General features: G+C 41.4%; 1 protein-coding gene across 1 annotated transcript in view; it reads left to right on the top strand.

The window, feature by feature from the left end:
* Positions 1 to 12,820, top strand: part of LOC120812263 (low-density lipoprotein receptor class A domain-containing protein 3-like) — a 79,947-nt gene that overhangs the window by 21,357 nt on the left and 45,770 nt on the right. Inside the window, exon 2 of the mRNA XM_040168095.2 lies at positions 5,443 to 5,589. Coding sequence (XP_040024029.1) covers positions 5,443 to 5,589 — 147 coding nt within the window. The remainder of the gene's footprint in view (positions 1 to 5,442; positions 5,590 to 12,820) is intronic.

The following is a 12,820-nucleotide window of genomic DNA, read 5'->3' as shown; positions in this document are numbered from 1 at the left end:
CTCACATTCACACATCTATGGGCAATTTAGAGTCCCCAATTAACCTGATCCCCAGGTTTTATTGATTTGTTTTATTAATCTGTCCGTTTAAATTGTTTGTGCTTCATCAACTAATGTTTCACATAACTAATGATCACTAGATTACAATAATATATAGTTTACTGAATTACTCAAACAGATGTCTGTTGTGACACACTGTAACTAGGGTTTATCCTGCTGCACACCATCATGTTTAATGATGTGTCTAAAAATAATATGTATGTCTAATAGGAAGGTTTTCATAAGGATGCATCACATCATATTAATATGAGTGTTCAAATGTTATTATCTAGGACTTGATATCTAAATGACGTTAGTTCATTTTAAGCCTAATTACATGATCTGCATTGCAACTATTCATGGTTGTAATTTAACCTATTTTAAGAGCTCCCTTTTGAAATGAGTTAAAGATTCAAACTTTGTCTTTTTAGTTCAGTTGCTCATTTAACATTTTTATGGCCTCAACTTTCTGCGCCGCAAATAATCACGTTGCAGATGATGAAGCCTCTTCTCCAATACTCAGATTCACAGAACCTTCTGCAATTAAACTATTTCCATGTGTCTTTAAGAGAAGAACAGGCCGAGCAGAAAGAGGTATAGAGGCTAACATATAGCCAATATTATTCTGTTGTACTTTCTTTTTTCACGCAAGGCTGCCCTTCGCTCCGTCTCTGCCCATCAATTTCTCGCTTGCTCTGTTGCTTTGTGCTGCTGTGGTGTTCAGTCCGGAGCATTGTCTTTAATTAATGCACACCAGGTCCTTTACATTTTGGCTTACTTGACGTCTCAATGAGCTGGAGGAACAAGATGGAGACTCTATTTCTCTTTCTCTCTCTCTTTCTCTTTCACACACAATGGAAGCGAATCGACCTCCTCCCGCCCTGCTACGCTTTAGAGCCTGCTTGTGTAGCCAGCCCATTAGGACTTGTGTGCAAATGAAAAATACGTTTTCATCCTTTAACCTAAATAAAACCTGTTCAGCACTTGGCCATATTGATTCGTTGTCCTCAACACAAGCAGACATTCTGTTCATGTTTGCGTGGACATTACCAGGCTGAATGTAACTTGACTTGCTTTTTTTACACATTGTTATTGAGGACACAATGTGGTGTTATTTCTGTGGCGGTTCATCTTTTGGAGAATTTCAGCTTTATTCTACTTTGGCTTACAAGATCAAATCAAATCAATTTTCTGCTGCCGTTTCGGTTCGAGGCTCGACCTTTGACCCAGGGCTAGTCCACGCAAGTGGGCTATCTCAGCCTGCTGAAGAAGACGGGTGAAAGCAGTCACAGCTAAGCCCAAGGCCATCTCAGATATGGATTTGTATCTCTGTCCTTTCAAGCATAGAGGACAGGGAATAGAACTTTCTCAGAAACAATATGAGAGGCATTTTCCCGGAATAACAGCAAGTTAACATGCAGCACATGAATATTGGTTGGTCTGTTAAGAGTGAGGTAATGTGGTCTAGCATTCAGACTTTTTAGTCTGAAAAAACATTTCCTTTGGATTTCCTTTGAATCTCAGTCAAAGAAAAAATATTTTAGTGATGCAGGTTGAGCAATTACCCAATGACAAAATTACTTTTAACGTCCACTTTCTTATCCATTTCTCTGACTTTGCATTTTCCTACTCTTCTGCAAGCCAGTTGCTCACGTTTTCAGACGATGAAGAACTTTTTTTTCCTTTTGAACAATTTTACCAGCACGAGAAAAACACCTTTCAAAATTATATTTTGTAACATCTCCAGGAAAAACAATGTTTACATTGACGATGGAGTCGGCCCGGGTTAGGGCAAGACCAGCGCACGGCGGTTTGCGTCCTTTTACAAACTCTGGTTAACCCAATTTTAACTAATTAAAACAGTATTTGGCTCCAAAGATCTACATGATCTCATGCGGAAGAAGACTTGAAACCTGTGTTTACTGAGGTAATAAATCAAGTGAAAGGCAGGGTCATGTTTCCATAGACACAAGTTTTAAGGACACTCCTGCATTGGCTTCCCCGACTGGAATGGGGATGACAATATTAGACTATTGAGGGATTGTTCTGAGGGATGCAGGTTTTGCTGTCCTCACCTTAAATCTAATAACACACAAGCAGGATTATTGACATTTTATTATTTTATTTTATTAAGGGTGCTAAAACCATCTGATCAGAATTCTTTGACATTTACATCTACTTTTGTAGCACCACTCTGTGAGTCACTCACGTGAGAATGGGGGGTGCTTGGGTTCGATGTATTGTAAAACCTTTTAACAAGAAGCTATTTAAAAAATAATGAGACCCAGAGATGGTTGTTATTTTAACAAAAGTAAAATAAATAGGGTAACGCCCTTGTTTATTTAAATACAATAATTACTTTCCCCCAAAACACAATATTACCAAATAGACAAAAATAAATGACCAAAACTTCCCCAAAACGTAAATAATAAACTCTAAATTCAGTGATACACCCCACTAGTATCAATGACGTTACATCAAAATAAATGGTCGAAATGTTCCCGTTCCACAACTCGGAGAATACCAGAGTTCTCAACAATAACAACAAAAACTCCCCCCTCCAATCATACTTGAAACAAGTATTAGCCGATGCGGTGTTGGGCCCAATCACACACACAGCCACACATGTTCCAGTTACTTACGGCAACGATATGTACGGGGGGAAAAAAACACGTTGTAGGCCTGTTTGGTCTGGCAAAAAATTGAGTGTCCTGAAATCACTGTCAAAAAATTGAGAGCGTGGAAACTCGCGCACCATGGCTAGCAAGCTCGGCTCCCTCGATGGCGACCTCTGCTGCTTCTCTTCCGCTCCGTCCAACGGGGTTTCGGCTTCGGTTTTCCTCCGTTTCCAGGCTCACAAATACACAAAACTTCCAGCACTTTCCAGTCACGTGTCTTCCCTGTTGTTTTCCAAACCAATCACCATTGGCTATAAAGCGTGAATACACAACTGACCAATAATACTGTAACATCAAACAATAAGTATTAAAAGGCTAACGGCCTATTACCTCTGGAGATATTATTTATATATTTATTAACTAAAGAATATGAACTTAACATTAGTATTCATCACTATGACAAATATTACTCCATGCACGACAAATAAACATCTCCCCACTTAGAGTGGGGAGTCCCCTCTAGGTGTCCCCTATTTTTTATTTAATGTAAAATAAACATTTACTTTTTTTTTAATAGAAAATATTCAAAACTATTCCAGATGTGCCTTTAGTATTATCCAGAACTGGAAAATTAGTTTTTGTTCTGTTTTAAATTATAATAGAGGTAAGAGAGGTGCACTGTGCTCAGAGAGCAACAGCAGCTGACCAAAGAGATGTAGTGAAGAATTTCAGCCTGTGAAACTCAGCCTGAATGTAAACGCTAATTATAAAAAGAAATAAAAAGATTCTGCGCTATATGATTGAACGGTCCAAATAGGACCTTAGTGGACACAAACATAGTGGCGGATGGGGAAGGTGTGGGTGTGCACAGGCAAGGATAGTATAGTCAATATTTACCCCGAGTAATTGGTCTACACTTCCCCCAGCAAGATACATAGACGTCCGGCGTCATCCCTGCCTTATCTCCTCCGGCTCTCCCTCACACACTCACCGAGGGACCACAGTTGCTCCGAGCAACAACACGCACCGGTGGTTTGGGCGGTGAGTGATTTCCTGTGCTGGGACGCGCTGTCATGTCCGTTCACGTTGTCCCGGTGACCTCGGCGGCGTTGCTATTATTCAGTTAATAAGCACACAGAGCAGTCTCTAATGAGCTGTGCGGCCACAGTTACCTTTGTAATGAGGTGGTTATGTTACTGTTACTGTTAGAGTTGAGGCGTTAAAGTACCTTTTTTTGTACGACATAGATACGACATTGGTTACCAACGTCACCTAGCTTAAGCCATTTTATGAACTAATATGTAACGTTACTTAACATTACATTTAAATCTGAACTCTCCCCCGCGCTGCTTCCGTCCTGAATAAACTAAATTCTCGCCGGGCCCGCACTGCATGCTGGGATACGCTGGCATGATTGTGACCTCCAAATCAGCGCCTGGAGGGCTGCGCCGCTCGGCCGCGCTCATAGGACCAATGGAACGGGACAGCCGAGTTGTAAAGTTCCAAAGTGATGTATTTTCGGCATTTTATTTCATTGCTGGTAGGAATCCATAGTGTGGAACTATAACATCAAGGTTACGTTATGAGGAACGAGTCAGAATGAGAATTAAGGGTGTCCGACATTGACAGAGCAGACGGAAATGAACAAGGACAGGAAGGGACGAGCTGGGGGGAGACTGAGGGAATATGGCGGTGTTTTTCTAAAATAGATGTAGTGACATTTGGTTGTTTTTGTATTCCTGTTGGGATTTGTATTGTAATCACTGAAATTTTCCACCACACAGGTGACACTAATGAGAAAACACAAACAGTCCACTATCTGTTTTGTTTTTTCGGGAAGGCAGTATTCACGTATTTGCATAGCACAAAGTGAATTAATTTATATGATTTATTTTGACATGAAGAAAGAACAGAGGCCGTGTCTTCAAACAGCACTGTGATATGACATGTTTCATCCCTTTGAACGCTCTGAAATATGGCATTTCTGAATGATCTCTTAGAAATAATAATATTTATCTGCGTGGTGTAAGAAAGAGTTACTGGTTAAGAACACCGTCACTTGAGGCCTGAAGGTCCACTGCTCCTCCGTCCTACTCCATAGTGAAATGAGGTGTCCAGCACTGCAGCATAGAAGTGTTCCTGGGCCTGTCCCGAGCTGCTCATTACCGCCCTATAGCGTTGTTTACGAGCTTAAAGTGTTCTCCGCATAGTATCAAACCTCCGCAAATAGACCATGTTTCACATTCCAGACCATTATACCACAGCTGCACTGCGTCAACTAGAAATTCCCGGAATAAGCTCGGGGCACATGTGGCTTTGATTCCTGGTCAGCGTGTGCGTTTGTGTGTGCGCGCGCGTGTGTGTGTGTGTGTGTGTGTGTGTGTGTGTATGTGTACACATGCGTCTATGTCCGAGGCACCACGTCCTCCTTCTTTTTTTTTGTTGCATGGGATTGTTGTTGGATGTGTCATCTGCTCGATTGGGAAACTGCCAAGCGCTAAACTTGGTTCTTACGCACACCACGCTGTTAACACTGAATGACCCCCCGCTTCCGTTCTGTATTCACGATGTCGCACTGTGTTTATTTGCAACGAGATTGATATAGCTTTTTAAAGAGAGACACTGCCTTTATTGCTTCTCTTGCTATCTTTAGTGAATGGAGATAATAACTGTCTTCCTGTTTGATTGTGCTGATGCACATCGCGGGGGGAATGCAATATCTCGGGTTTAATAATCGCTTCTCTTTCTCTTGTCTGCCTGTGTTGTTCTGTTTGTGTGTCACCAGAGAGCCAGCTTCTCCCGGGGAACAACTTCACCACGGAGTGCAACATCCCGGGAAACTTCATGTGCGGCAACGGGAAGTGTGTCCTGGGTGGGTGGCAGTGTGATGGATTCCCCGACTGCTTTGACATGAGCGACGAGAAAGGCTGCCGTGAGTGCAATCTAGACCTCATTACCTTGTTTACAGGCCGTAGCCGTGCGAGCGCGTGAGGACAGCCCATTTGGAGACGCCAGATCTCAATTCCTCAACTCCTCTCTGCAATCAAACATTCTCCCATCGCTACACCCATTGAGCCGTAAAGGCCGTGTAATCCTAATTGTCCGCCGATTTAAACAAAGCGTCTTGCACGATCCGTCCCCGCGCCTCACCAGCGTGCATCCGTCCTGCTGGCTGTTAGAGCCGCGTCAGCACCAGCACGAATCTTAATACCATCAAAGCAAAGGCCGATTACTTCTTCTGCGTGCAGCGATAGTAGCGCATGCATAATTCTACTGTAAGGCTGCAGTAATAGTTCCGTTTGGATCTTCACTTTTAGTTGGCTTTGATCTCTCTGGCCCGCCGCTCTGCCTCTTCCCCCGCCACCGTCTCGGCGAGAGCTCCACGCCGAGATGAGAGCGCTGATGGAGATAGACTTTAATACGCATATAGGAACATCTGAAGAGATGTCCTAGACTACATAGTTTATGTACAGTTTTGTTGTTAGATATCCCTGTAACTTTAAATAAGTCACGCACCACTTGGATGGATGGGTCCTGTGTCCCAGATTCTTCTTGTTCATTGGCCTTAACCTGTCAGCAACTGTTATTCCGATGGATTGAGGTTAATTTCATCCGAATGAGATACATTAAGTGCTCCTCTTCCATCTAGTCGCGCATGTAGCGTTTCATTCGTTGCACTCAAATTCATCTCGAGTTCTTTCGATTCGAACCCTCAGACAATAAGACTTTCTTGTCTTTCTGCTGACTACGTGCTGTATGGGTGAAGATAAAAACAAGTTATCCTCAAGCGTCACGCTCAGCTGGCTTCTCTGGTTGTCAGAGGACCGTTCGTGTTTTGTTGTCAGCGCCCACGTTATCTCCTCTGGCATAAGTAGGGCTAATTATGCTGAAATAGACGGCTACTTGTCAGTCGATACCTCCGGCGACTGCTCCGCAAAACTCCCCAGACAAACCTTGAGCTGCACGAGGGGATCTGCAGGGGTCAGCCAGACGGGCGGAGGAGGGGGGGGAGACGAAGGAGAAAGCCAAGGGGAGGAAGTAAAGAGGAGGACTCGTTAACGGTGGCTGCAGCAGGAGCCGGATGTCTATTATCTGAGGAGAGCAAAACGTGTGCCAGCTTTGAGGCGGCACTGCTGGATTCTCTGCAAGCACCATCCTAATTAGACACCCCTCTTAAGAAAAACACACAAACCAACACACACACACACACACACACACACACACACACACATATTTAACAGAGGGGATGATACATTTGCTAACTGCACATTTGTTGACTTCTTCTCATTCTATATATATATATATATATAATGAGAAGAAGTATATATATATATATATATTTAGCCTGGGGAAGTATCTATATATATATATATTTAGCCTGGGGGTCATGTGTTGATCCCTCGTGTCTTATTAAATGATGATCATTTTGGAAACTATCGAATGGGGAACACAAAGGAGAACAAATCAATTTGGACTTGCAAGTGGTTTGGACGAGCGTGGAAAGATCAATTCTCTTTTGAATCCGTACGAAATATGTTAACTTTGCAATGCACTCACTCTCTGGGGCTCAAGTACTTTGATCGTTTCGGCCCAATCGGTACGAAAGTGCTTTGCGAGACCCAACAACCCCACGCATGAACTAACGATGTCTCTGACCGGCATTGTTCACCAGCAGAAATCTTTCTCCACGTAACTTTAATTCCCGGCAAACCTGGTGGGCATTTGCTCGATCGTGTGTGTCGGTCGAGTTGTCTCTCTAATGGTCAGATTGTTTATGCCCTCCTCCTCCCATGGCCCCGTTGCTCTTGTTTGTTTGCTCTTTCGGTACCGTCTAGCAAATGGGTCGACTCGAGTCACGTGAATACCTTTCGCTTGCACTTCAATAACAGTCTGGGCAGAGAGCAGATGTTGTATCTCCATCCCGAGTTTATTGTTGGAATGCATTAAGCATTCCAAGTATTGTTCTTCGAATCTTTATTGTTGGAATGCATTAAGCATTCCAAGTATTGTTCTTCGAATCTTTATTGTTGGAATGCATTAACGATGCATTCCAAGTATTGTTCTTCGAATCTTTATTCTTCATCTTCTATTTCTTCCGCGGCACCTTTCAACTCCTTCACACTTTCAGCTATTAAAACCGTTCAAATATTAAAATGTTCAGCTCCTTTCTGGCTTGAGGGCTATGACTTTTCAGCTTTCTACCTCTTATGCTTGACTTTATATAAATCAATAATCATTAATATTTTAACATGGTTTTCAAATGGAGTTTGTTTTCAAATCCTCCCAAACTTCTTCAACTTTCAGATTTTTCAGCTTCACAAATCTTTCAGCTACAGACACCATTTAAACTTTCAAATGTTGACACAAGTCTCAACTATTTTATGAAAAAAACTGCTTGTTGATATCTTTTGTACTTTTTTCATAATCACTGATTATGTTTCACTAGTTCTTCGCTCCGTTTCTGACTTTTACATGAGTGTGTATTGCGTCTGCTAGAGTGGGGACCTCGAGGGCTAGAGTGTGGGGCATCGCAGAATCTGGTTTAAAAAATATGGAACTTCTGTCCTTGCAGCCAAAGTATAAACTCTAGAGGCTTAATTTCTTCAGATTAATGAGGGCATGGTTGTGCTGATTGGATTAATGCGTTCATGGAATCCCAGAGTTCTTTAGTTGTGGCCTACGGAGACCAAAAGTCACACAACCTCTGCTAAAAGCCCCATAGGCTCCAATACAAATCTGCCGACATATTTCTCAAAAAATCCAGAAGGTACACGTTTTGTAAACTTTGTCAGGAGCCGTATTTTTTACCGGACAGACATGAATAACACCTCCCTGCGTTCGGTAGAGTCTTGGGTCTCGCACAAACAGCATATTTTTTATATAGCTGTTATAGTTTTGCGCTGAATGTCATTTGTTTGAGGTGTGGATTCTGTGTAACTCGCTGTGTGGTGGAAGATTTTGCACAGACAATCGTTAAGTAAGAATCAAAGGCTCTGAGTCAAGTATGTCTTTTCTCCGTTTATTTCCTTGCAAGGGAAAAAGGGTCACAACAGCTACGTGGTCAGTAGACTGTCAAGAACCTCCTTTTTCCTCCCAACACATCGAGGCAGTTCTTATACCTAAACTTAGATATCGGTGGCGTCAACAGAAACCGTTAACCATCTTGTTGAGTCTCTACAGCCAGGGTACTGGGAACACCTTGCGCATGTGAGACACGTCAGTTCTTTGACCGTGTCCTTGCTCTCCCAACATGCTTAAACAAAGGTGGTCATAGACATAACAAACACTTTGTTCAGTCTCTACAGCTATGCCGCTGGAAACATCTAATCCAAGTGGGAGACATCAGTTCTTATGTCAGGGCCTTTGTGACCTAAGCACTTGCAACTAATAAACTGGTTATACGAATGAAGCATTTAAAAGGGTCACATATCATTTTCCCATTACAGCTGTCCTGTGTCTGCCCTTTGCAGCAGCTCGTTAATGAGCACAGGTGCGCCGTTGCCGTGGTTACTCGCTCACACGCTGCAGGATCTCTGTCTGTGGCTCACAGCTGCTCGCTCCTATGACCTGATTAGTGGAGTCACATGACGCAGCTATGCTTTCTGTCAACAGACCAATATGATAAAGACACTCTCCCCCCTCCCCCCTCCACCCTGACCTCTTCTCACTGTTTATCACTCTCAGTCAGTCAGTATGTCTAATTCTCCTCCCCTCTCCCTCTCTATCTCTTCCTCACCACCATTCCCTTCCTCACCCTCTCACCCTCCCTCCCTCTATCTACACCCCCCCACCCCACCCAATCCAATAGGTGCGCCGTTGCCGTGGTTACTCGTACACACGGTGCAGGATCTGTCTGTGACTCACAGCTGCTCCTATGACCTGATTAGTGGAGTCACATGACGCAGCTATGCTTTCTGTCAACAGACCAATATGATAAAGACACTCGCCCCCTCCCCCCTCCACCCTGACCTCTACTCACTGTTAATCACTCACTCAGTCAGTATGTCTGTCTATTTCTCCTCCTCTCTCTCTCCCTCTATCTCTTCCTCACCACCCCTCCCTTCCTCACCCTCTCACCCTCCCTCTATCTACACCCCCCCACCCAATCCAATAATTTCAAAATAAAAGCCCCATGGAGGGAATTTTTACTGTAAGGTTTGTGATGAGGCCTATTAATTAAAAACGTCTTAGTTTGAATAACAAACATTCTGTCCCCCACTACGAATATTACTCGTACTTCTAGTACTACTACTGATACTTCTACTATCATACTACTAGTATTTCTACTGCTATTAATACTACAACTACTACTAATGTTATTACAAATACTACTATGGCTAATAGTATTACAGCTGTTTCTACTGCTATTGATACTAAACCTACTATTACTGCTCTACTGCTAGTACTACTAATACCACAATTACAACTATAACTACTACTACTAATATTACTACAAACAATTTTAAACCTCTTTTTATTCATCTCAGCTTTTGTTATTTCTGTACTTTTTAAATTCAATTAAGCTCCTGCAACTTCTTAGAAAATCTGATGGAATTCAGCTTCCCCACTTCCTGTATTTTCAGCAATTCTTTAAAATAATTTCAGTTTTTCTTATGCCTCTATTAACAGCAATGTTTTAATATTCATTTCTATATTCTTTTTTTGCCATATTTCACATTTATTTCAGCTGTTTTCATTTCTGATTTTTCAGCAAATCAATTGAAATTCCTTTCAGCTTCTCCCATTTCTGTATTTTCAGTAATTTCAAATTCATTTCAGCTTTTCTAATATCTGTAATTTCAGATGTATTCAAATTCCCTTCAACTTTCTGTATTTTCAGCTATTTTTAAATATTCATTTCAGCTTTCAGCTTTTTGCATTCCAACGCATTTTCAGCAGGAAATGCATTTTATAGTTTCTTCTTCTTCATCTTCTATTTCTTACCTGCCCCCTTTCAACTCCTTCACATTTTCAGCTATTAAAACCCTTCAAATATTAAAATGTTCAGCTCCTTTCTGGCTTTAGGGCTATGACTTTTCAGCTTTCTACCTCTTATGCTTGAATTTATATAAATATATATTTTATGAAAAAAACTGCTTGTGGATATCTGTTGTACTTTTTTCATAATCACTGATTATGTTTCACTAGTTCTTCGCTCCGTTTCTGACTTTTACATGAGTGTGTATTGCGTCTGCTAGAGTGGGGACCTCGAGGGCTAGAGTGTGAGGCAGCGCCAGAATCTGGTTTAAAAAATATGGAACTTTTGTCCTTGCAGCTAAAGTATACACTCTAGAGGCTTCATTTCTTCAGATTAATGAGGGCATGGTTGTGCTGATTGGATTAATGCGTTCATGGAATCCCAGAGTTCTTTAGTTTTGGCTTAAGGAGTGTTAGAGTGACACAACCTCTGCCAAAAGCCCCATAGGCTCCAATACAAATCTGCCGACATATTTCTCACAAAAATCCAGAAGGTACACGTTTTGTCAACGGCCATAGGAGCCGTATTTATTACCGGACAGACATAAAAAGCACATCCATGCGTTCGGTAGAGTCTTGGGTCTCGTCAAAACACCGTATTTTTTAGATAGCTGTTATAGTTTTGCGCTGAATGTCATTTGTTTGAGGTGTGGATTCTGTGTAACTCGCTGTCCTGTGTCTGCCTTTTGCAGCAGCTCGTTAATGAGCACAGGTGCGTTGTTGTCGTGGTTACTCGCTCACACGCTGCAAGATCTCTGTCTGTGACTCACAGCTGCTCCTATGACCTGATTAGTGGAGTCACATGACGCAGCTATGCTTTCTGTCAACAGACCAATATGATAAAGACACTCGCCCTCCCCTCCCCCCTCCACCCTGACCTCTTCTCACTGTTAATCACTCTCAGTCAGTCAGTCTGTCTAATTCTCCTCTCTCTCTCTCTCCCTCTATCTCTTCCTCACCACCCCTCCCTTCCTCACCCTCTCACCCTCCCTCCCTCTATCTACACCCCCCCACCCCACCCAATCCAATAATTTCAAAATAAAAGCCCCATGGAGGGAATTTTTACTGTAATGTTTGTGATGAGGCCTATTAATTAAAAACTTCTTAGTTTGAATAACAAACATTCTGTCTCCCAACCCCCCTTCACCCAATTCCAGCATTACAAAATTAAAGCCTCAATGATTATCTGTACCTTAACCATGAAGCTCAGAATGAAGCGGTTTCGTTGAAATACGTATTGCTCTTTCAAATACTACTACAACCACTACGAATATTACTAGTACTCCTAGTACTACAACTGATACTTCTACTACCATACTACTAGTATTTCTACTGCTATTAATACTACAACTACTACTAATGTTATTACAAATACTACTATGGCTAATAGTGTTAGTATTACAGCTGTTTCTACTGCTATTGATACTAAACCAACTTCTACTGCTAGTACTACTAATACCACAATTACAACTATAACTAATACTACTACTACTATTATTACTACAAACAATTTGAAACCTCTTTTTATTCATCTCAGCTTTTGTTATTTCTGTACTTTTTAAAAGTCAATTAAGCTCCTGCAACTTCTGTATTTTTTAGAAAATCTATTGAAATTCAGCTTCCCCACTTCCTGTATTTTCAGCAGTTCTTTAAAATAATTTCTGCTTTTCTTATGCCTCTATTAACAGCAATGTTTTAATATTAATTTCTGTATTCTTTTTTGCAATATTTCACATTTATTTCAGCTGTTTTCATTTCTGCTTTTTCAGCAAATCTATTGAAATTCCTTTCAGCTTCTCCCATTTCTGTATTTTCAACAATTTCAAATTAATTTCAGCTTTTCAAATATCTGTCATTTCAGCAAATATATTCAAATTCCCTTCAACTTTCTGTATTTTCAGCTATTTTTAAATATTCAGTGCAGCTTTCAGCTTTTTGCATTCCAACGCATTTTCAGCAGGAAATGCCTTTTCTAGTTAGTTGGAATGCATTAAGCATTCCAAGTATTGTTCTTCTCTTCTTTATTTCAACTTATTCTATTTCTTCCGCGGCACCTTTCAACTCCTTCACACTTTCAGCTATTAAAACCGTTCAAATATTAAAATGTTCAGCTCCTTTCTGGCTTGAGGGCTATGACTTTTCAGCTTTCTACCTCTTATGCTTGAATTTATATAAATCAATAATCA

This window comes from Gasterosteus aculeatus, chromosome Y (assembly GCF_964276395.1).
Source record: "Gasterosteus aculeatus chromosome Y, fGasAcu3.hap1.1, whole genome shotgun sequence".
Taxonomy (NCBI): domain Eukaryota; kingdom Metazoa; phylum Chordata; class Actinopteri; order Perciformes; family Gasterosteidae; genus Gasterosteus; species Gasterosteus aculeatus.
Note: the sequence above shows the minus strand (reverse complement) of the source record. Positions and strands in the feature narration are given on the sequence as shown.